Here is a 25,516-nt window from a genome sequence, read left to right as displayed (position 1 = left end):
TATGGTATTTTGAACAGACCAAGAGACAAATCCTACAAGCCCAAGAGAAGAGAGCTCATGAAGTCCACTAGCTTGATAATGGACCTGTAGGTCAGGCCAAGTTCAGAGATCAGGAAGCACTTGGTGGACAAATGTTCAGGTAGTCTCCAGGCCAAAGGAAGGGCTGCAAGACAGGCCCCAGGTGGTGGGAGCTAGGACAGCCCCCAACCCAGTGCGTGGAAGCCCTGAACCTTCTCCCCCCCAGCCCCCATCTCGGCTTGAGATGCTCTATAAATATGGTCACCCAGGTAATCTCAACCACCAAACAATGAGAGGTATTTTGTGTACGTCTCCACATCCCTTGAGCTATCCACCTCCCACAGAAGCTGGGGCCAGTCCTGGTACCTGGCTGGTGGGCTTCGATGCTGGGAACCAGACGGTGGGCTGGGGGAGAACTTCGGCTTCTACCAGAGTTTGGGGCAAAAGTCCCTCTCAGGAGATGGTCTCCTGAAAGTAAGTGAGGCATCCCACGTCCTCAGGAACAGACCCACAGGGATATTTTGGCTCTGACAAGGTGGCACCCCTCACATTCTGTGAACATGGGCTGTGGGTGACCCGTACCTAAGCAATTCCAGATCTCGCCCATATACTGGCCGTGTGACCTGGGGCAGACTCACTCTCAGCCCACATTTCCACATCTGTGGAACAAGTGTCTAACCTCTTGGGACTCGGAAACGGTAACACCATTAAGGATGTAAAGGGGCCCAGCCCATCAGTAAGCATCAGCTCATACTGTATCACTTAAGTGGCGGTTCCTGCCTGACCAAGCTCCATTTCATACTCCAAGAGGAACCAGGTTTGGGTTTTTCCACTCCCATCCTCCCAGACTAGGAAGTATCTGAACCTGGGCTGACCTCAGACCCTGCCAGGGGGCGGGCCTTGACCTCTGTGTAGCCAATCAGAACTCTGTGATGCTCCCAGCCCATCGTGATTGGCTCAGGAATGAGCACATGCCCCCAGTAAGCCAATCCAAGCCTAGGAGGCTCAGTTCACCCCTGGTGGAATGGCTGGGATAGGAAAGCTGTCTTTCTAAATGTGAGGAAGAGGCTGAGCCTGGAGCTGGCTGCTGCTACCCTGCTGTAGAAAACAAAGCCCCAGGGACACTAAGTCAGCACAGAACAATGAGCAGAGATGTGGAAAGGGGCGCACAGTCTGGTGATGTCTCAGGATTGTGAACAGATAGTCCTGAACCCAGAGACCTCTCAGCTTCTCATAAAGGAGACGGTAGACTGCCTTCAACCAGGTCCGTCATTCCTCTGGTAGAGCTGCCAGTCCTGTCTGACTCATGTTTGACTTGTGTCTGGCTCCTCAGCGCGTGGCCTGAGAATCTCTGGTGACTATTCCCCTCCCCCATGGCGGGTACCATCCTGTTTCCATGGAAACAGGCCTACGCAATGACCATCACCCTCTCCAGCCCTGCCCCACATGCAAATAAGAAAAACACTCATGCGAAGAAGCCCACTGGAACCTTCCCAGGTCTCTGCCCACCCAGCACAACTCAGTTTGACAAAGATGACTGTGCACACCTTCTCCCCCACTGCTCTTGAGCTCCTCGCACAACAGGAAAACAATACGGATGGCAGCTTCCCCCACCAGGACCAGGACAGGCGCTGGGGACTCCAAACTGATGACTATCCTCAGCCCTGTCTTCAGCGGGCAGATGGACCTGTAAATCCCAGGAGAATTCTGGGTATGAAGTCAACAGGTGTCCAGGGCCTCCTGACATCTGCAGTGGTTCCCTAATCCACCCAGAGAGCACAAAGCCATGTAAGATAGAGGCAGAACCCAAAGGATTCTGGGAAGAGTCCCCAGAAATGATTCTCAGACCCCTGAGCATGGCTGAGTTGCTAGCAGTGCCAGTGTCCAGGAACTCTGCACAAGCGGGTGTTTGGGTCTAGATTTCCCAAAGAGCACAGCCCAACCAGCCCTGACAGAGCTCCAGAGGAGCTGAGCCAGAGCCAAAGCCTGGTGGGAGGGTGGATAAAGAAACTGAGGCCCAGGAGAGAACTGTGGGAGCTCCGAGAGTTGCCCACCTGCTTGCACTATCTCTTCTTCCCATCCTGCCTGACCCCAGAGAACAGCTCTTGGGCCACCTAGCCAAGTTCTGTCATGCTTTTTGCTTCCTCCACTGCCTACCACTAAAGATAGCGATGAGATGCAGTTATAGCCATGGACACTGGGGAGAGGAGAAGTCTGGGAAGGAAAATGTTGTTTTCCTGATCCAAGTGGACAGGCGCAGCTAGCAGGGCCCCACCTCTCTTCACCCTGCCTTCTGCCTTCAATTTGGATTCAACACCCACGGCTTCAGCTACTGCTGCCTTGTGACCATGAAAGTGCCTTGAAAATCTGCAGGGCTGTCACAGTAACCACCAACCTGGGCACTCGGCAAGAAAAGACAGCAGGGGTTGGGTGGTGCCCCTGTTGGGTGGCTTTCCTGTGGCTTGCAGCTAGATGCCTCCCTGGTACACCCCACAATTTACACAGAACCAGGTTTGATTCCTAGCTCTGCCCTTGGCAGCCTGTGACCTTGAGCAAGCTACCCTGTCACCACGTGGCACCTGTGGTGGACCTGACCACAGCACCATCCTCACAGAGCCCGTATGCCAACAAAACAAGATGGTGCACAGCTCTGCACCCCAGAAAACACACCACCAACAGTGAATGTTCCTGTTTTCTGCTCTCCCCTGGATGGTGCCTGAGAGGATTCAATTTCCTTTGCTTTTTAAGGTCCTACTTACAGGACATTTTGGACGAAAAGGACTTGCAGCCAGCAACCACAGAGGGGAGGTGTCTGACTGCTCTTTTTAGAAAGCTCTAGTCCTAGGATGAGGAACAATTCTTACTGACTTTCAGCTTCCTGAGACCTAGAAGAGTTGGGCTACAGACGTGGTTTCCACATGTGCTTGGTAGCAGATGCTCCCGGTGTATGGTCAACCCTGACCCTGCCTCTCCCTCCCATTCTCTGCCCTCAGAGCTGAATCACAGGTTCCTGTTGTCTCCATTTATGTTATTAGTGACCGCAGACATTCTTACACAGTGTCCCTACTCCCCTGTGCACAAAATACTTCTGCCATCACAAGGACCATTCCGACCCTGGGCACAGACGCAGTGGGTCCTCCCCAGCATCTCCCCCTTCCAGTGGTTCCCCATATTTCAGTACTCCCATTGAGGGGCTACCATGAGAGTCTACTGAGCTGGCTTCTCCAGTTGTAGCCCTCAGATCAACACCTAGTGCCACAGGGAGGTTTAGTTGAAATGCAGGTTCCTACACTCTACCATGCCTGTTGGTTCCAGATCCCTGGGGTGAGGCCCAGGAGACTGCTATTAGCTGGGACCCCAGTGATCCTATGCTTCCTGAAATTTAAAGAGGACAGAGGAGAAGGGAAAGTCTGCATGTGCTGGAGGGGCGAGAGGTTCCCCACCCTGAGCTGCACACTTGTCCTTTCGGAAACTGCCACCCCAATGCTGTCACAGCTGCAAATTTTCAAGGGCTTTCAGATTCAGGAAGGCTGCCAGTCCTGCATGCTTCCACAGTGCCCCCCGGCCATGCCCTTGGCAGGCTTCCCAGACCAGCACAAGAATTCTCCAGGAAGCCTTCACCAGGGACACACTCAGACCCCCTTCCTGCTGGCAGTGGTCATCTCAGGTTTGGGGCTGGGGAGGAAGTAGATCTACCAGTGTGGTGCACAAAGGGAGGTACAGAGACCAAGCAGAGTTCAACAAGGATGTAATTGAATATTTCATGGCCTCCTAATGGACAAGGGCCAGGAAGTGCACCTAAGTGAAAAGATGGGAGGAGGTTCCATTTCACCAGAAGCGTGATGCCAAAGTGGGGCTCTGTCACGCCCTGGAGGAATGGGGTGTTGGGCTGGCATCCTGAGCTGGGCAGCCACAGGAAGGCAACACCAAGAGCAGCTGGACTGGGACAGCAGGAGGCCCCCAAAAGCTGAAAGTAACTGCAGTAAATACCAAGACTGGCATTTGTGTTTAAACAAATCACCTGCTTGTAAACAGAACCTGAGGGTGGCAAGGGGCACAGCCCAGCAGTCACCGCCGGCCTGCACTTCATGGCCCATGCCCTGGACCCCATCAGCCACCATCCTCAAGAGGCTGAAATCTTGCTGGGGATGAGACAGCATAATGCAAACCAGGCAGGGGACATTGGGGACTTTTCAGAAGAAGGTCTGTCTTTTATCTGTCCCCTGAACACTGAGCTCCATGAGATTGCAAGGGGCGTCTGTCTTGTTCACCAGCACAAGGCCTGGCATGTCCCAGGTCTCCATGCATGTTGACGTAGTGAAGGAGTAAGTGAATGAATGGTACCCATGGGAGGGAGCCACTGGCAGACAAATCTCAGCTCATTGAGAGGACTTCCCAGCGCATCAGGCCAAGCCAGTCAGCAGCTGGTGGCCTCATGAGGTAGGGAGTCTCCTGCAGCGGCAGCAGGGGAACAGTAAACCTGTTGTGAAAGGCACACAGGACATGGGGATGGGGGCTGTGACCTCCAAGGAACCCTAGAACTCAAAGGTTCTGTGTCATCCTCCAGAGCTCAAACAAGGAGCCAGTAATTTGGGGGAGGGGAGGGGCAGGGAGAAAGAAAACATTCTCAGGATGTCAGGCCTGTTACTCTGGAAACAGAACATTTATAGCGCAGAGCTTGGGGGGACTGCAGGGGATGGGTGAGCCAAGGGGTTGAGCTCTGGGGCCCGGGGTTGTGACTCGCCACCCTACCCTGCCACTCCCCAGACAGAGAGCATCAGAAAGACTCTGAGGACAGGCTTAGGTCTGGTTCACCTGAGTCCCCAGCATCCAGCACAGGGCAGGCACCGCACATTCGTGACTCCACCAACACAAGGCTCTGTTGAACCTGAGCCCCAGGCAGGCAGGACATCATCCGTGGAGTGTAAAATGCAGCAAAAGTCCAGGGCCCCGCCCATCGCAAAAGAATGTGGATGCGTATGGTGCGGGCCGACCACGCCCAGGTCCCCATCCCACCCAGCCAATCTCAAAAGACTAAGAGGAGACGCCAGAGACCTCCCGCAAGGCCACAGCTGGCTGCAGCTCCTCCCTCCGCACGCAAGGCTCAGAGCCCCGCAGTCTTTATTCATAAACGGGGCAGAGAGGAGGAAGCACCAAGCGATAGAACAGGCCCTTTAAGTCCAAAAGCGGAGCCTTGTGGGAGGAACAAGGAGAAGCCAACAAAATAAATGACTTCCTTGAGAAAGGAATTGAAAAAAAAAAAAAAAAAAAAAAAAAAAAAAAAATCATCCCAAAAACTTGGAAATAAGGTGGCCAGTATTTCCTACTGTGTCATTCTAAAACACAATTTCACACACCTATTCATGGATTATTTCATTATCTAAGGGAATAAACCTTCGCTTAGGTCACTATTTCTTGTTAATTAAAGGTCTAGAAGCCGTGAAATTACACGTTAATTTGTAGTTTTTATCTGGCAGAGAAGCACACGATTCCTCTCAACAGAAAAGATCTCTGCCCGCCACCAAAGGCTGTGGTTTTATTACCTGTCGGTCATTAGGCAGCTTTGAGTTTCACAGCACTCTCTACCCACATTCTTTCTCCGATGCCTGCTTTCTTAATTCTACCGGTCCCCTTCTTAATGAGCTGAATAAATCTGCAACACATGTTCACTCTAAGATTTGTGGGAAGATCTTTTTTTTTAACTTTTGGAAAGTACACTTTGACACCAAGTTACTACCAGAATCAGGAAATCTTTTTTTTTTTTTTTTTAAATACAGGGTCTTACTATACAACTTGGACTTGCAGTGATCCTCCTGTCTCAGCCTCCCCAACACTGGGATTACAGGCGTGCCACTGGGGATCGAACTCAAGACCTTGTGCTTGCTAGGCAGGTGCTTATGCCACTGAGTGATCTCCCCAGCTCTCAGGAAGGCATTTGATAAAGCCTAATTAGTATCCAGAAGGAGATCTGAGTAGATATTACATTCATAAAACAAGAACAGACACGAGCTGTTCTGAAAACCAAAAACAAAAAAAACCAAGCAGAGAACCAGGCATAGTGGTACATGTCTATAATCCCAGCACTCAGGAAGCTGAGGCAGTCGGATCGCCATCAGTTTGAGGGCAGCCTGGGCTACATAATGAGTTCAAGGACAGCCTGAACTACATAGTGAGATCCTGTCTCAAAAAGGAGAAAACACACACACACACACACACACACACACACACACACACACACGGAAGACAGAGGAAAGCAGTGATTCATTCCCTCAGGGGCAGAGTAGGGGCAAGGTTACTGCTGGGAAGGTCATTGGTGACTCCCAAAGTGGACGAAGGAACCCTCAGTGAGAAAAGATGTGGACAAAAGATAGAGAAGGGAATCTTCTAGAAGGAGAGAGTTGAGAATCGATAACTACCCAAGAAGAAATAAAAAGATCTCGGTCCCAAGCTGAACACTTGAGTCTTTGTTCTGTAAGTTCTAAAGATGCTCCTGAGAAAGATCTGGACTCTAAAGGTAAAGAGAAATCTCAAAAAGCTTCTAGTGAGGAAAAAGTGGGTTCTCTTTTCAGAAATCAGAATCGGTCGTGCACTGGACCCGCAGTCCTAAATCATGCACTTGCAGGACACAACGCATACTGAGATCTAAGACAGAAAAGTCATGACTTGGAAATGACTCAAACCAGGCAGATACGGACACTGCCCTTCCCATTCTGACATCAAAGAGATGCGCTTGGACAGGCAAGACTGAAAATGACACTCTCCAATCTCCTTTACTTTGAAAAACTTCTTAAGTGTGTTCTCCAGCCAGATCAAAACGAGAACACAAATTAACGGACCAAGGGGGAGACACAGTACGCGGGAGCCATCTGAAGCCATTCAACCACCCTTTTAGGTCCAGATCCTTGTGGACAACGTGGCTGAGCCTGAACAGAGCTGAGAGGAAGGGGCACTTGGAAGGGGCAAGGCGTTTGCAAACACCGACGAGACAAATCGTCCCGCCCCGGCACAGATCTGTGGATTCAGAGTGCTGGCTCATCCTGATGGCCCATCTGCCTGGAGTAAGAGACTCCTGGCGAGTCCTTGGACTATGTAAGTATGTAAAGCCACTGATGAGCTCGCAGCTGACAGAGCTGTGGGACCTTCACGAAGCAGACAGGCCAGGGCGTGTGACCTTGGAGACTACGTCTATCTGGTCTCTGGTGGCCCCTTTCCTGTGATTTCAGAACAGCTCTCCTTTGCCACAAACTTCTGTCACGACATCCCTGCCTGAGAGCCAGGTAGCCACAGACTGAGACCTGTGAAGCTGTGAGCTACAATGTACCTGTCCTCCTCTAAGCTTCACGGGTCAGTATTTTGTCCCAGCAACTGGGGACGTTGCCTGATACATTCAGCTCTTGCCTGGTGGGATGCTGCACATTTGCTCTCCTCCTCAGCCACCTGGAGGCTGCTTCCTGGTCCCCTTTCTGTGGCAGTATACACACAGGCATGCTCATGCACACATTCACACATGCTGAGACCCACACACATGAACACACACACACATACATTGACCTCATGGCCTCCAGCCTTTTTCTTCCATCCTCATCCTTCCATACTGACTCCTTGGTAGGCACTGCTAGTCACCTTCAACTCTTGCATGTCACCTTCTCAGGACAGCACCCCAGCCCCTGGGTGAAATGCAGTCTGCAAACCACAATGCAAGCAAGCCCGGGTCCTAGCACAGGAGGACACAGCGCTGGGAGCTGGGAAGCACCAGCACTTGCTGAGGCCCACTTTGCTATGGGAGATGGATAGACGTGAGGCTGGGTGCAACCCAGGAAGCAGGAAAGAAGCTCAGAGCGGTGCCAGGATGCGGCCACCTGGCCTTCCTGCGATGGTGACAGGAATCACTTTGCTGCCGAGGCTGGGCTCACTGATCCTCTCATCTCCTGCAGTGTGTGCTCAGCAGCAGCGCCAGGAGCTGGGCCCAGAGGGTGCCACATTGGCCCCCAGCCTCTAGCTTGCTAGTTATCAGGATGGTGATGATAACAGTAACACCAGCTAAAGTGTTCTGAGGCTCGCTGTGACATAACACTGTTTCTACACCTTTTCTTTTTCTTTTTTTAGCTGGGGGGGGATGGTCTACAGGGTGTTCAGGGTCTCACTACTAGATTGGACTCATAGTGATCTGCCTGTTTACAGCCTCCCAAGAGCTGGGATTACAGGTGCACGCCAGTACGCCCAGTCTCAATCACTGTCTCAGCACACCCCGGGGGTTAGGCCTGGGGATTGAACCCCTGGCCCCTGCAACTGCTTGCAGGGGCTTTAATCCGCTGAGCTATTTGGCAGGCCCTTTTTAAGTTAAGGACTTTTTTTTTTTTTTTTTTTCAGGCTCAGGCTGCCTCAAGGGTGGTTCTGATAGACATGTGAAGCTAGGATTCGAAATGTCGTCCCCTGCTCCTCCCTAGGTTTAGGACAGCAGGTGCTTAAACAACTGAGCTATTCCACAAGCCCCCTTTACACCCATTTTAAAGATGAGGAAACAAAGGCTTTAGTGAGGCCACGTGGCTTCCTCAGTCATGCAGTGAATTCATCAGCCTAAAGCAGAGTCAATAAAAGGAGTGTCTGTCAGTCCCAGCCCAGCCTCCAGGGGGCGCCATGCCCTGCTCCCAGGCCCCGCAGTACCACAAGCTTCCTCCTCCTCACCCCAGGCTGTCTGGTGACCTGGGACCTGTCCCGCACTCGTCGGCACCTACCCGGCCATAACAATGAAGAAATCCAGCCGGTTCCAGGTGTCCCCAAGGTAGCACTTCTTGCCAAAAATGCCCAGGGCTACCATCTTGAGCACCATCTCCATGGCAAAGAAGATGAAGATGAAGTCATCAAAGACCTGTGGGGAAGGAGGAAGAAGCCAAAGGACACCATGAAACTTCGGAGCAGGACTCAAGAGGCTGGAGTCCGGGGTGAGGGGAAGACCCAGGAGCGGACAGGAGGGGCCCCCGGCAAAGGCCCGGATCTCCTGCTCCAGGGCAGGGTGACCTCAAAGATCTGAGTGGAAGGCAGCCACTTCACCAATGAGGGAACTGAGGTCCAGAGAGAGGACAGACTTGCCCAGGGTCAGGAAGCCCATTCTCTTGGTCCCCTAGCCGAGTGACAAGAGGGGACGCCAGGAGAGCAGGACAAGGGTTTCCCCACATCGACCCTGATGACCACCCAGCACCCGCCTAGCCTCTGGGTCCCTGATGGCCCCTCACCTGCAGGATCTTGCAGCGGTCCGACAGGCAGTCCATGTCGTCGCACGGCTGGTACATGCCCAGGGTCACGCAGTTGAGCAGGATCACCAGCATGCTGACACACTCAAACCACGTGCACATGGAGTCAAGGACACAGAGGGGGAACCACGCCGCGAGGCTAGGGTGCACTCAGGAGTGGCTGGGATCTGCCCCTTCCCACTGCTGCCCTAATACAGCAGACAGCCCCCGCGGGCCACACCAGCAGGATCCCCTCCCTGGCCCAGCCTGAGAACCCCTCAGGAAGGGGGGCTTCCTAACAGGTGGCTGCAGACTGTCCCATCCTCCCTCTGACAGCCGCCACCTCTCTTCTCTGATTCTGTCTCCTTTTCCTTTACCCTCCCTCCTCCATCTCTGCCAGGCCAGCTCTGTGGCTCTGTCGCCAAGACTGGCTGAACACCTCACCCTGCCCCTCTGCCATCACCACCCCCTAGGGAGAGCTCACACCCACACTCTGGCTGGTGCTCCCAGGCCTGCCCCCATCTGAGCCAAGCCAGAGATTGTTCCTAGGTGCCTTCAATCTTTTTAAAATTTAATTTATTTTGGTTTTTTTTTCAGACAGGCTATCACTGCCAGGCTGGCCTCAAATTCTCAGCAATCTTCCTGCCTCAGCCTCCCAAGTGCTGAGATTACAGGCTTGCACCACCATGCCCAACTACGGACAGTCTTTTAACTCAGCACCAGAGGAGCCTTAGGGGTACTGAGGAACCAGGACAGGGAGCTCCCTCCTACACCCCAGCTTCTGGACACCTCCATGCAGTGACTACTAACTGTGTCCCCTGCCACCATTCCAAACCCCCGCAACATAGAACTCAGAACGCAAAGGTACCTCAATGCTTGTGTCCTTCATTCCTCTATCTGCTAGATGAGAAAGATGAACTCTGCTCAGAACCCCCCAAATTCTGTCTCCTATCATCCCTGAGTCAGGGACCTCTGAAAATCTGTTCCTAGTTGAAAAAAGCTCAAGGAAGGCCTTCAGCCATGCACAGCACAAATGACCAGAGTCAGACTCCTGGGTGAACTTCCGGACTAGGAAGCCTGATTGCCCTTATAAACAATGACCAAAGCCAGCGTGGGTTCTGCTTCTCTATGAGGAGAGGCTGGCAGAGCTCGCCCCCTGCTGCCTACACAGCCCCTTTCCTGACCCAGAACTTCGAGGAGAGCAGCCGCTGTGCAGGGAGAGCTACGAGACAAGGGAGCAGGGCACCTGGTCTGCACTCCAGTCACTGACTGACCGGTCTGGGGTCTTGGGACAGACCCTTCCCTCTCTGGGCCTCTGAAGCTCCCCCTGGCCCGCCAGGACCCTTTCCCCAAGCAGCACTGAGCTCCCAAAGCCGCACAGGCACCTCCCTCCCTCTAGCGTCCACCTGGAAGTCCGCCCCACACCACAAGGCCCCCGCTCCCGGCCACCTCCTGAGCCCTACCTTGCCTGACCCCAGTCACACCCTCCTGCGGCTCCTCAGAGGCCTCGGGCACACTCAACCTCAGGGCCTCTGCAATGCTGCCCACTACCTCAGACGCTCCCCAGGCCCTGCAGAGCTGACCCTTTAACGTCACTGGACACCTCCATGCAGCGACTACTGACTGTGCAGAGCCACATTCCAGGGACACTGACTTTACATTCAAGACTTCAGCAGTAACAGGCACCTTGTAGAAACGCAGTAAAGATTTGGTGAGCGAACATGTCTCTCTAGGAGCCCCAGGGACTCTTGAGTGCCTTTGAGGAAAGTTTCGCCCTCAGCCCGGCTGGCAGCTCAGTGGCGTCACCCTCAAGACCCCCACCCAGATACCCCTCCTTTAGGGGAGCCCCACCCTGCAGGGAGGCTGACCTGGTTTCTGTGGCAACTGCCCCTCCCACCCTGCCCTCGCCCACCTTGGGATGCCGCCTTCTCTGTGCCTCATCCCTGCCCCGCTCCTTCCTGTCCCCCACCCCACTGCCACTCTCCTGCCACAGCCTGTAATTAATTCCAGTCGCTGCCAGGGCCTCCTTCCAGCCCGAGCACTGCTCCGGCAGCAGCTTCATCATTAATTAACTTTCTTGAAGTTCAAACGTTCTAATTACACAGAGAACGTCCCCCATCCCTCCCACTCCCCCACCCCATGCTCCCTCTCCTTCCAGCCGTGTCCTCAGTGCCTCTGCCCTTTCTGCAGGTCCTGGCTCAGAGTGAACCCAGAAGGGGCTCACAGGAGCCAGGGAGGCCAGCTGCAGCCTCCCAGGGCCCTGAGCCCAACAGGTCAGCAGGCCCATTTCACAGATGAGGAAACTGAGGCTTGGGGAAATTAGGGGCCTCTCCTGGGTCACAGCCTGGAAGCAGCAGACCTGAGATTTACCTCAGGCCTGCTGGACTCCCGGGCCAGTGCCCTCCCCTGTGACGTCCAGCCATGGGCTTCCCCTTCCTCCTGGCCACTGCACCAGCCTCCCTGGGCCTCCTGCTCTGGTCTCTGCCCCAACAATGTGCCCATGTATCAGCAGGCAGCTGTCTCGGCCCAATCTGGCAATTTGCAAACATCCTGCACCAATCTCTCCCACCTGCTGGAGAGTGAGCCCTGCTCACAAATGAGAAAACCAAGACAGCAAGGGAAACAGATTGGCCCAAGGTCACCAGCTGCAAGGAGGCACAGGAAGATGCAGAAGGGAGCTAGTTTGTCATGGCCAGATTAATCTGCCTGAGACTCTGATTATCCAAGCCTTTGGGGGCTCCCAGCAGCCCCTGAGCCTGACCACAGCCCTTTAGACTCTGACCCCAAGGAACTCTTCTGGTCTAATCTCTCACTAAGCTTGGCAAGCCCTAAACTTCCTGCTGTCGCTAGTCACACACTTCAAATATGCATTTCCTTCCCTCTAGGCAAACTCCTATTCATCCCTCATAGCCCTATCCAGCTTCCCTTGAAGTATCTTTTATCCTTCCCAGGGCAGTGTTCAGCCTGCTCTCTGGAGTACTCTCCGCTGCTCTGGTCCAACAAGCATCGCAGTGATGAATCTGGCAGTCACCGCAGCTACTGCATGCCAGGCACCCTAGGGACACAAGATTAGCTGTCACCACAGTCCACTGGGGACAGACAAAGAAACAGGCCTGGGGGGATGCTGTGACTTGCCCAGGGTCACACAGAGCTGGGACTCCAGCTCAAAGCAGTGCCTGGAGGCTCCAAGCAGAGCAGGAGAGAGCCTGAGCCTGGGAAGCTCCCTGCTGCCTCTGATTACCAGACTCAACACTCCGACTGGCATCTGAGGCCACGAAGCTGGGACCCAGCCATCCAGGACCTCGCTCTGTCAGAGTGACTTGTCACAGGGCAGCCCTGTCAAGGTCCACACAGAGCAGCTGATCCAACCCCTCACTGCACGGACACAGAGACCAGGCCAAGCCCCTCAGCAGCCCCAATGCAGAAAGGATGCTCACGACCACTCCCCAGCCCCAGGGTCCCTGAGCCATGGCCCCCTTTGCACAGCCACATGGGAAGCCTGTGTTTGCCCACCTGTCCAGGTTCCACATCTGGCCGCCCACTCAGAACAGCCACAAGGTGGTTGCTAAAGCTGATTAGATCCCTGACAACAGCGGTGAGCATCTCTAAGGAGTGCAGATGGAGAAACAGATCAATGACGATCCAATCGATACAGTTCTTTGGCAGGCAAAGCCGCCCGGCCAGGTGCCAGGATCTCAGGAGAGAACCAATCTGGGATCCTCGGGGGCTACGGGGCCCTCCCAGCACCCCAGCTCCCCTGCGGCAGCATTGCTCCTGGGGGAGTTCACCTGAAGGGCCTGGACCCTCATCGCATGCCCCAGCTACACCACCCTCCCCACATTCCCTCTCTAGGGCTTCCCAGAATCCTCAGAACTAGGCCCTGAGAGCCAGATAGGGAATTAAGGAGCATATATTGAGCTCCTGCTGTGTGCCAAGCACCACAGTAATGACGTCAATGATCACAAACATTTCTTAAGTGATCCTGAGTGTTTGTTTGCCAAGCAGCTGTCTAATCAACTCGCATGCATTATCTCATTTAAACCTGCAGCAAACACAAGCTACAGGCAAGAGGTCCACACATGGAGGCCCAGGAGGTGGAGGTCGGGCCTGGGTCAGTTGCGAGCATGGCCATTGGTCCATCTGGCCATGGCTTCCCTGGGTGTCCAAGCCGGTGTGACATCCAGGGGGTCAGGAAGGGGAAGAGTCCGCCCCTGGTTGGAAAAGAAGGGAAATTTATAGCAGGCAGCAGTGATGACCTTCAGGTCCCTAGCAAGAAAAAGCCAAGCTAGATCAGGGCATGTCATTCCCACAAGTGTCCTGAGAAGCCACCATGCCCACTGGCACCTTCCAGGTCCAGATAGAAGAGTGAGCTGGTGGAGGGACAGTGCCTGATGCCCGAGTGGCCTGCAGGGCAGCCTCCTCTCCAGCAGCCAGCCAGAGGCCTGCGGTTACCATGGTGACCACCCCCTCCTTCCCTGCAGCTGACAGGCACGGTTCCCTGATGGGGGGCTCCAAGAGAGAGGTGGGGGCGGGAGTGCTGGATTTGGTGGGGGCGGGCAAGTTTGTTTTTATTTTTGTCAGTGCTGAAATCTGATCCATTTCCCAGGCTATGGCTCAGTTGTCTAAATAAATCTAATGGAGGAAAGGGGCCAGGGGCTGCAGCCCCTGCCAGGCACTGCTGCTCTGAGCTCCCTCTCTGCGCCCCAAGGGGAGCAGCACAGAACTGGGGCCCTTAAGGGCCTAGGATTACAGACCCGGACCAGCTCTGTGCTTATCCAAAGCCAGGCCCTCTAGCACCTATGGAGCACCAGCTGTATACCAGGTGTGTGCACTGGGCTCTGAGACAGGGCCAGCTCGGCACCCACCCTGGAGGTGGCCAGCATGAACCTGTGCGGAGACCCAGGAGGGAGGTGACAGTGTCGCATGCACTGTAGTGACCATGGCTGCGGCTTCCAGAGTCCTGCATTCCATGCCTGGGACTTTAAGAGAAAACTCATTCATTCATTCATTCATTCATCCATCCATTCCACCACTCATGGGCAATGACTATTCCAGAAAGCTGCTCAGCAGCATCCACTAAGGCTGACGGGAGACCCAGCCTGGAAGCCCCAGGGCCACTCCCGGCACACACTCAGGAAACACATCAGCATGGGTCACCAGAGCCACACTCCTCGGGGCTCATGGCTGTAGTGCCAGTAATGGCCCCAACCTGGGAGTAACCAGAAGCCATCAACAGAAGGAGGGATCGAGCAGACATCTCCCAGTAGGGATGAGTTCATGCCCTAGGGAACATCTGGACACAACCAGAGAGAGACCTGTTTGGTTGTTACAACCTGGAGGAGCCAGTTTCTGACATCAAGTAGGTAGAGATCAGGGACATTGCTAAACACTCTCCAATTCACCAGTCAGACCTTTCCAGGAAGGACGCTCCTCTCCAGAATATCAGCAACAGGGTTGGGGGAACTGTTAGGCTGGGAAACTACAGTCATAAAAAAAGAAAACTGTTTCGTGCAACCATATGGATGAATTTGTTGGGTGCAGGGCACGTAATGTATGTATGTGATTATATGAAGTTTAAAAATCAGGCAAGATTAATGTATGTGAAGGAGGATAGACTAGCAGTAACTTGAGGAAATTCACCACAGGGGGATGGGGAACGAGGGTGCTTCCGGGAACTGGTGATGTCCTTCACCTGAGTGGTGAGAGGAGGTGCAGAGAGAAGGTGACTGCCACCTACACTCTCTGCGGAGTGCTTCGCAGCAACTGTGCAAGGGGGCATCATCTCTGCTCTCAGACTTTGGGGGCCTGCCCCTTAGCTCAGTTCTTTAAGTGGCTGCTTCAACAAAGCAGTCAGGCTCAGGTTGCTGTGGTTCGATCCCCACAACTCAAGCCAGCCAAACCTGCCCTGAGGGCATTCGGAGAAAAAAAAAATCCTGCTCTCAGACTTGTCCTGGCAGCAGCTTGCGAGGAACAGAGCAGAAATCTGAAGGTGACAGCATCCCATCTTCTTGATCACGGTATCTCCCCTGCCAGGTAAGTATAGCATCCCATCTTCTGATGTCCGCTTAGCATCTGTTCCTCCAGTGCCCAAGGCAGACAGGCACCGCAGACATCATTATGCCCACTTCCCAGACAGGACAACAGCGGTCAACAGACAGAGTGGCCGTCTGAGGGCACGCTGCAGTGTGCCGGGATGGAGCTGCTCCATGCGCAACTGGGCGGCTGGTCCCCTGGGTCGCAGGTTCCCTGCTCACAAGCCTCCAAGGTCAGGGAGCGCCCCACAGGACAAGCGGCCCCAAGAGTCCTCAGGGGAACGGACCATCCTGAGCCTCCCTCCCTGTCTTCCCTCCTTGCCCCTGGCCTCAGCCCCACTTCTTCGAGTCCCTGTCACAGGAGAACTCATTGGATGTGGCCAAGGTCCCTGATTCTCCGATGCCGGGCAAGTCGTGATGCCCTGTGTAGATAGCCAGAGCGGGAGGAGGGGGGTGAGGACAAGGGAACTTGGGCCCCAGCGCAGGACAAAACCCAGGTGGGCAGACCTCAGGAAGGAAACGGAGACCAACAAGAAACCCAGGGGCCTGCCGCAGCCTCAGAAGGGAGAGAGACCCGCCTCACTCGGAGGCATCAAGGAGGCTAAAGAGAGACGTCTGCCCGCGGAATCTGCAGCGTACCTTCCCACCTAACCTCTCTCCTCTGCAGCACCCTCCATTCACTGTGACTCACCATGACTGCTGCTCACTTACTAACTCTGCTCCGCTGAGGCCTCCCTGCACCTGACCACCGGGGCCCTGGGAGCGCAGGCCGAAGGACGCGCTGTCTTGGACACTCATGAGAATATAGAGGGTGTGAGGGCAAGACAAGGGCTGATGACATTGTCCCTGGGCCTCCCTAGGACCTGTCCTCCACCCCACCTGTCCCTGAACACACATCTGCACAGGGTCACCCCCACCCTCTGAGCATGCGCACATGCCTATACCTGCAGATTCTGTAGGCACATGCGTCCTGCGCGCTCTCCCTCTGCACGACCACCGAGCAGCACCAGGCAAGCTGACCTCCCTTCCCTTAGGAAGCGGCTCTTAACCTTTCCTGTGCCTCAGTCAGAGACCTCACACGCCTCTTCTCAAAACAATATTTTAAACATATACTTTTTTTTTTAAGGCTTAAAAATAGAAAAGAAGCCAGATGCGGTGGCACATGCCTATAATCCTCAGCGCAAGGGAGGCTGAGGCACGAGCCTCACTCTGTGCTGGAGGCCAGTCTGGGCTACACAGCAAGACTCTGTCTCAAAGAACAGAAGAAGAGTTCAATCCCTGGTACCGCAAAAAAATAAAAATAAAAAAGACAATCTGCTCCTTATTAAAAAAAAAAAAAAAAAGAAAGAAAGAAAAGAAAAAGAAAAAAACAGAAGAATAGAGGAGAAAAACAGAAAAATCCAGTTCAGTTAAAGTAGTTATCCAAAAGCAAAGTGGGGTGGGTGTGTGTGTGTGTGTGTTTTGTTTTGTATTGTTTCTTGAGACTGGATTTCCCTGTGTAGTCCAAGCTGTCCTTGAACTCACTATGTAACTCAGGCTGGCCTCAAACTCCTCCTGCCTCACCTCCCAAATACTAGGATTATAGATATACATCTAAGTTATCAAAATATTTTTAAAACAAAATTTTGAAGAATGTACATGCCTTGTTATCAACTCAGTAAATAACAAGATCCAGCAGTGGGCCTGACACAGGTGACAACAGGTCACCATGATGGATGTACATGATTTTCTGAGAGCTCTACAATGGCCATGAAGTGACAGGAAAATACTGGTGATTTCTACAGGTGACAGTCACAGAGCTGCATTTAATATCACTGTGGTTACCTCCATTTTTCGGAGAAAAAAATGCTATCCAATAACTCTGCCAAAGGTCAGTGAGACGAATATGCCACTTGTCCCCACCTGAGCTCAAGAATCCCTGGTTAAGACCCCTCTTCCCTGGGGCCTGGAGATACTCTGCGTCCTGGACTGGGCCTCTATCTATTTCAGGGGCTCCATCCCGTTCTATGCCACCATGCCACACACCTATAACCCCATCTATTCTGCTGGCAGAGGCAGGAGGATCACAAATCTGAAGCCAGTCTGAGCAACTTAATGAGACCCTGTCTCAAAATTTTAAATATTAATATTATTATTAATAATAATAATAATTATAAGCACTGAGGATGTAGCGCAGTGGTAGAGTGCTTGCCTAGCACACATAAGACCTTGGGTTCCTATCCAGCAACAAACAACAGCAATAATAGTAAAACCAAGTCTCCTCAGGCACCCAGCTGCCGCACTCGCTCCTGCCCTTCCTCTCCCCGACTCCAAATCAACTTCTCTAGCTCATGACCAGATTCAGAGCCTCTGGCCCAGTCTGGCCCAGTCACTGCCAAACAGCAGGTCTCCCAGAAGTTGCACCGGATGTCTCTGTTGCCCCAGGTACGTCACATCTCAGGTTTGCCACATCCCCCATCCTGCCTGCTCCACCACCAATCCTGAAAGCTAGACAAGAGCGCTCTGGAGCCTCCCTCCCCATTCCCATCCATTTTGGAGGCCTGCCCTTTCCTCTCACCCCCTCTGTACTCCCATACCCCAGGCATACTCTCCTTCCTAAGTCCCTGCCAGCTGTCCCTTCAGCCTTGCGCCCTCTGATGTATATTCCACATGGTAGCCAAACAGTCTTCCAAAAATAAAGCCTTCTATGGCTCCTCACTGCCTTCTAGACCCGTTCCAAGGACTGTGGCTTGGCATTCAAGGCCCCTTGTGTCGGCACTCTTGGGTACTACCCAGCCTTAGCTCTTTCCACCTCACCCTTGCCCCTGCGATGCAATCCATCAAAAGCTTGGCTGGACACCTATCCTGTACGGGATCAAGGGCCAGGCCCTGAGAAGTGATGGCCCTGAGGCTTGGTCACACAGGCGGGAAGGACAGTATGTCAGGCACCAAACAGGGACCTGGGATGGTCACTCAGCAGGTGGCAGGAGAGATGAAAAGTAAGGGAAGGGTGATGAACAGCATCTGCTAAGCAAGTGAACAGGGAGTGGATGGGTCATACTGGCTGTGTAGACAGGAGGGTGAGGATTGGTCTGGGGACAGTGGGGTCAACAGACAACTGGGCAGAGAGATGGTAGGAGGTGACAGATGGAGACATGTTCATAAGGCATGGATGATGGATGGACAGATGAGAAGATGTAGAAAGAGATAGAAAGACAGATAATGTGCAGATAGATAGATGAATGGGTAGACAGAAAGATGAATACATGGATGGACAAATGGATAGATGCATGGATATACAGATGCATAGATGAATATCTGTATCAATGGGTGGGTGGGTAGGTGGACAGATGGATGGACAGACAGACAGATGCATGTTTGCATGCATAGATAGATGGATGCATGTATGCATAAATGGATGTGTAGGTACATGGTGGAATGCATAAGATAGATGCATGCATTAGTTGACAGGTACATAGATGGATGCATGCATGGGTTTATGGATGGATGCATGCACGCATAGACAGGTGGAGTGTGGCCGCATGCATGGATGCATGGGATGAGTGTGTGGTGGCGTGTGGATGATGCATGGTGGGTTATGCATGGATGGACAGATGCATGGGTGCATGGGCGGATGAAAGCAGGGGGCAGTATGTATGTGTGGATGGATGGATGTGCAGATAAATGAATGGATCACAGGTGGATGCGTGGGTGCATGGGTAGACAGACGCATCACTGCATGCATAGATGCAAGCATGGATGGATGGACGGATGGATGGACGGATGGATGGACGGACGGACGGACGGACGGACGGACGGATGGATGGATGCAAGCACGGATTGATGGATGGATGGATGGATGGATGGATGGATGGATGGATGGATGGATGGATGCAAGCACGGATGGATGGATGGATGGATGGATGGATGGATGGATGGATGGATGGATGGATGCAAGCACGGATTAATGGATGGATGGATGGGTGGATGGATGGATGGATGGATGGATGGAGCAACTGATGAGCAAACGAGTGATTGATAGATTGGTATGCTGATGAAGCAAAGAGAGTGAGGGGACAAAGCAGGGTAGAAGGATAGATGAGGAACAGACAGGTCAGTAAGTTCAAAGAAAAGTAACAGGGAAGGTGACACAACAAATGGCAGCGCCAGGACTCAAGCTCACTCCACCTTCAGTGTGGAACTTAGTGCCATGTCTTAGTAGATCCCCATTTCTGGTCAAGGCTCCTCCCCTGAACCCCAAGCTGACACTGTCTCCACATGTCCAGAACCACAGGAGACCTCAGAGACCACTGAGGCCAGGGTGCTCAACTCCAAGACTGGTGACATTTGGATCTAATTCCCTGGGATGCTGTCCTTGTAGAGAGGAGGGAAGGAATGACATCTGTGTTGGGCGATGTTCAGCCTTGTGCCACCCCCTCCCCAAGCAGTGTCAACCAAACATCTCCAGATATGGCCACATGTCCCGGGGGGCGGGGAGCACAATCGGCCCTGAATGAAAACCACTGACAGCCCAACCTCCCACTTCCAATTTCAAGGACGCAGGAACCGATATGAGCCTGACAGAGCCCAGGCCAGTCCCAAGGCCTCTCTGGTAGAGCACCCCACAGTCGGCCACCTGCTGCTTCCTCGTGAGATGGACTCATGAGAGACCAAGAGCTCAGAGAGACCAAGCCATCTACTCGGCGCCACACAGCAATTGCTGGCAGATAGGGCTGGAAATGTGAGCAGTGGCCCCACAGGAAGGCTGGAGACAGATTAGCAGGAGGACATTCAGGCTGATTTAAAAAAGTATTGATTTCTCTCTGAGGGAAGCAAATGGGGCCATTAGTTTCACAACAGGATAGTGACAGGGTCCCAGGGAGGTAGCGGGTCAAAGTTAATTTCCAGCTCCTGTAAGGTATAGGAGTGAGAATCTGATCACGTCTTAATTCCCCAGGAGGGGTGACCTGCACGGCCAGCCCCTGCCCAGCTCTGCTCCAGAGCAAGCAGTCACTACCAGGCCTGTAGCCCTCATCTGTCAAACAGGCAGCATCTCCAACCAGCTAAGCCTGGCATCAGGAGTTCTCCATGCACCCCAGGTCCTCCTCTTGGTCCCCAGGGTCCAGGCCCCAAGGGTCCTGCCGTCTCACCCCCTGCCATTCCCTCCCAGCCCCTCCTGCTGGCCCCAAACTCAGCTCTAAGCCCTCGACCAGGCCTCTCCTCAGTTGGCTGCCGCCCCTTCCTATAAAGCCCTCTGATGTCCCCACCGGGGCTTCCTCCTCCATGAGGAACCCCAGGGTCCCTCTACTTGCTCCTCCATGCTGCTTCACACTAGTGTGACTCTGCCCCATGATGGTCACCTCTGGGTGCCCAGACCTGTCTAGTACTCCTCACATGACTGAATAGCTGGGGACACCTCCACTCAGTATCTGCAATCACCAACACTGAATGAATGAATGAATGAATGAATGAATGAATGAATGAATGAATGATGAACACTTCCCTCAATCTGGCCTGGAGTCACCACTGTAACAAGTGAGTCTGCCCAAGTCCCACCACTGCTGGATGCCCTTCAGTGGCTCCCACTGCCATAAAACTAAGCCCAAGCTCTAAACTGGCATCTCACAGTCTGTCTCACACTGTTCCAGCCATGCTAAACTCCTTATTCTTTCCTACACTATTCCTCTTCTGCAACATCCTTTCACAATTATTCTAGAAAACTCCTATTCAAGCAATAAGACCCAGCCAAAAGATCCCTCCTTTAGGGAAAATTCACCAATACCCCCATCTGGTCATGGGCAGCCTTCTCTTCACATAGGTATCTCCATGCAAAGGACCTGAGGTTGCCTTGTAGGGTCAGTCTTACCTGAACCAGACTTCTCTGATTGGCTGTCTGGCCCATGCTGCTGACCAATGAGAGTGCAGCATCTACTCTGAGCTCCAGGAGCATCCTTAAAGATTTTGCTTGCCACTGCTTTTTATGTCTGAGAAAAATAACCTTCTCCTCACCAGATGGAGGGAAACAATTTCCTAGGCATGTGCTGCTTCTCGGCAAGGCCTGCTATGCATCTGAACAGTCCCACCAGGCCTGGGCTGGAGGGGAAGGGGGCACCTCCCCTCTGGGCTGAGCCATCCCTGTCTGCCCTGGCTTCACCCCTTTCGTATCATGCGACCTTGGGGAAGTCACACTTCCTTCCTGGGCCTTGGTTTCCCCAGCCACAGGACGCACCAGAGTCCCTCTGCTGCTACCTCATGAGGCTGCTAAGACTCTCAGAGGTCACGGCGGGCTGGAAAGTACTTTTCAACGTGGGAAGTTCTGCATGGACTCAGGAGAATCAGGCCTGTGCTGGGAGTTGGAGACAAGGTGACAGTGACAAGACAGCCACAACCCTGCCTGGAATCCGGGCTGGGCTAGGTTGCTTTGGGCCCAATGCAGAGCATGGCAAATTGAGGGCGGGAAGAAAAAGCAAAGGAAAGAGGGAAGGATGCATCCCCCAGCCCCGGGCCTTCACAGAAGGTACACAGGAGCTCCAGGCCCAGGAAGAGGAGGAAGGACAGGGGCTGCAGGCGAAGGGAGGCTGAGATCACACTGTTTTGGGCTCCTGGTCCAGTGCTCACTCCATTGTGCAGGGGAGGACAGGGAGGGTGACATCAGCTGTCACATGAGCAGGAGGGTGAGACCCAGAAGCTGCCTGTTCAGACAGTGAGACCCCCAACCCCAGACCCTCCCAATCCCAACCAGAGAGAAAGGGCTGGGACAGGAGGGCTGCGGGTGAGGCTAAGGCAAGACTTCCTGAGAGTCTCAAGGCCCCCAGAAAGGCTCCTAGAAGCCACAGGCTGGTGGCTCAAGGTCTGGTCTGGTGCAGCAGAGCTGGGAATCAGCCCAGGGCCAGGGGCAGTGGGCAGGGCAGAGGTGTCGCCCACAGTAATGGCCCCAAGCACTTCCTTCTGCGGTCACTGTGCTCCAGCCTCACCTCTGCCTCCCACCCCATGAGCCCCTCACGCAGTTACTAAGGACACAGAGCCCTGCCGCCTGCCTGCCCAGGGCCCCGCTGGCTCTGCTTCCAGAAACTGCTCAGCACTTAACGATTTACAGGGCGCTTGCCCTAAAATTCTGCTTGCACCCTGATGCTCCCACCCTGGGTCACTGCGGCACACAGGGACACAGCAAGGGCAAGGACCCTGCTGAAGGCCACGGAGCCAAAAAGCCAAGTAAAGGTCTTCATTCATTTAGCAACCAAGGTGCAACCCCCAAGGTCTCCTCTGAATCCCCTCACCCCCAAAAGCTGCCGCACCTCCACGGGGCCCCCACATGCATCCTGGGCCACGTCCCTGCTCTCCCCCATTACAGCCCCCTTGTCAGGGTGGATGTCCCTGTGGCACATCTGTCCTGGGAAGCACAGTGAACATCACTTCCACAAAACAGTCACAGCTGTCCTCTGGGAAGCGCGTGGCACCCAGCGAGGCTCTGGGGACCATGGCTCATGAAAGGGGACAACAAGGCCCAGACTTCCTCGACAGACACCTTGAGTCTGAGCACAACCAGAACAGGACCTGGCCAGCCTGCACAGGGCTCTCACCACCCCCTGCTCCTGTGCTACATCCAGGGAGGCCGAGGGCACATGAGGGAGGTGACCGTCCCAAGGGCACCAGGCAGCTGCCAGCTCCTGCCTCCCTGTACCTGGAGGCTGGTGCCCCATGTCCAGGCAGAAAGGGGGCCTTCATGGCGGGCTGGCTTCATGCACATGGCAGATCCCTCCATGTGCACAGCCATTGACTGAGCGCTGGCTGTCGATGCAGGAGGTCCAGCCCAGGAGGACACCAAGAGGACAGAGGGCTGTGGATGCCCTGAAGGTGTCATCCAGGAGGCCACCGCAGGCTGAGAGGCAGCCCCTGCATGCACACCGAACACCCCGCCCTCCATGTCAGGAAGCACCAAGCAAACACTGCCCTGGGTGACACAGAAAGAATGCAGGAAGGTCTTCGGGTCCCACAGGTGGCAACAGGTTATGCTGGGGCTGAGAGAGGTCAGAGGTCAGGTTCTCATTCCAGATCTGCCACATCCTGGTGGAGCAACCCCAACCCCAGATGAAAGCCATCTGAGTTCTCCTTGCCTCAGCGTCCTCATGCATAAATTGGGGCTTGGAGGGCACCTGTTTCCAAGATAGCTAGAAGGTGACAACCAGCATTGGTTCACCATCCTTGTCTTCCTCTGAAAATCTGTCGCCCAACATTTGACTGAGTCTACTCACCCACAGGTAAGGCTCCTTCACACCCAGACAGATTTTACCTCCCCAATTTCACAGGTGGAAAAATGGAAGCTCAGAGAGGTTAAGACACTGCCCCATGCTAGGCGTGGTGGCGCATGCCTGGAATCCCAGCACTTGGGAGTCTGAGGAGGATCACTGTGAGTTCGAGGCCAACCTGGGCTACACAGTGAAATCCTGACTCAAAAAGACAAAACAAAATAAAAAATAATAAATACATAAATAAAGAAAATATACATATACTGGCCCATGGTTACACAGCAACTAGAGGCAGAACCAACCCCCAGCCGGTCTCACTGAGATGCCCAGCGCTGTCCATGGTGTCACAAGCACCTCCCCATGAGTCGAGCGCTGGCATTTCCAAGCCAGCCTCCTCCCACTGGGAGCACAGCCTGACGCCTGGGCCGGGCAGCAGCCTGCTGACATCTGCGGGAGTGGACCTTTCCTGCCCTGGCTGGCAGAACGGGAGGTCCCCACTGCCACCACCCAGGCCCTCTGTGAGTCAGTCAGTGACTAAGGCCCCAGCTCCAGGTCTGTGAGGAGCTGACTCAGGAGCACCAAGCTTCAAAGGGCAGCCGGCCTGGACCTCGACACAGGGACACAGAGGAAGATGGGCTGTTGGAGGTGGGGACCCCAGTCACACCCCTGGACCCTGCTGGGTGAGACAGTGGCACCCACACCTCAGGGCTCAGCCTCTGCGGGAGCTGGACACTAAGGGTCCTTTCTGGTTCCAGTGACAGAGACACCCTGCTAAGGCTGAGAGCCAAGGCAGGAACTCTCGGCGCCCCGTGGTGTACAAGACAGCCTGGACCACAAGCACCGTCAAGGCACAATGTCAGCAGGCCCTGCTCAGGAGGGTAGGCCACACACACTGCCTGTGACACTACCCTTGCTTAGAAGCACCAGGTGAAGTACGGATGCCTTCCCACTCTTCAGTACTAAGTTAAGCACTGCCCTGATTGCCTTCCACTGAGGAGTCCTAGGTTAAGCACTGCCTGACACCCCTCTATGAGAAGCACCCACTGAGGCCAAGTGGGAAGGAGGGCCCTGGCTAGGAGAGGGCCTCAGAGCTCCACGATGATGCAGACACCCCTACCACACATCCTCTCCCGGGCCTGATGCCCACCAGCTGCCCCTGGAGTCCCTGCTGTGCAGCCCTGCGGATACCAAGGTCGCCTTTAGTTCCTTCGTCCACTCCACCTGCCCTGCCCCAGCTCTGCAACCTCAGCCACCCACGGCCATCGGTACGTCACTGTCCTGACTCCCAGACCCACAGTGCCACAACTGCTGAGCATGTCTTAGACCACTCTTTAGAACTCAGGCTGTTTCTGTCTGTCTGTCTGTCTGTCTGTCTGTCTGTCTCTCTCTCTCTCTCTCTCTCTCTCTCTCTCAAGTGTACACATCCCAGAGCTGCCCTGCTGGAGCAGCTCTGCCTGGTACTTACCACAGCTCTGGTCTGAAGATCCGGCTCAGGCCTGGACCACCTCCACCCACACGCCAGCCTCACTGGCAATGGGCACCTGGGGAGCTGCTGAAGCAAGGGCTGATTCTGCCTCTCCCTGGCTAAGGGCTCTCACCAAGCAGCCACGGCCAAGCCCATCTCTGCCTGGGACCCCTTCTTCTCTTCTTATAACCCCCACCACAGTCCCATTCTTGTCTCCCATCCAGAGCTGGCAGAAAACTCAGGCATCTCAACCAAGCCCTACTTTTTTAGGTGCAGATGCTGGGGCTCTGAGACAGGGGACACCCAAAGTCACCCACATGGTGTACAGGACCAGCAGACTTGCTAGTGTTTCAGAGGGGGAAGAGCATGTGAGGAGCCCCTGAGACCTTGGCAGAGCACAGGGAAGCACAGAGGGTAAATTGAGGCCAGAGGGGGGCGTGCAGGGCCTGGTGGGCTAGGGCTTTCCTCTGAATCCCCTGGGTCCTGCTATGGTTTGAAAGGCTCCCCCAAATTTTATGAACTGGAAATTTACTTTTTATTTTATTT

At 54.1% G+C, this 25,516-nt stretch overlaps 1 protein-coding gene across 1 annotated transcript in view; it reads right to left on the bottom strand.

Annotated features, from left to right (window-relative positions):
* The window catches only part of Cacna1i (calcium voltage-gated channel subunit alpha1 I), an 83,159-nt gene that overhangs the window by 55,779 nt on the left and 1,864 nt on the right, over positions 1–25,516 (bottom strand). Inside the window, exons 2-3 of the mRNA XM_004634640.1 lie at positions 9,252–9,363; positions 8,754–8,887 (exon numbers count right to left, since the gene is read on the bottom strand). Coding sequence (XP_004634697.1) covers positions 8,754–8,887; positions 9,252–9,363 — 246 coding nt within the window. The remainder of the gene's footprint in view (positions 1–8,753; positions 8,888–9,251; positions 9,364–25,516) is intronic.

Source organism: Octodon degus, unplaced genomic scaffold, assembly GCF_000260255.1.
Source record: "Octodon degus isolate 3935 unplaced genomic scaffold, OctDeg1.0 scaffold00064, whole genome shotgun sequence".
Taxonomy (NCBI): domain Eukaryota; kingdom Metazoa; phylum Chordata; class Mammalia; order Rodentia; family Octodontidae; genus Octodon; species Octodon degus.
This window is presented reverse-complemented; position numbering and strand designations above follow the sequence as displayed.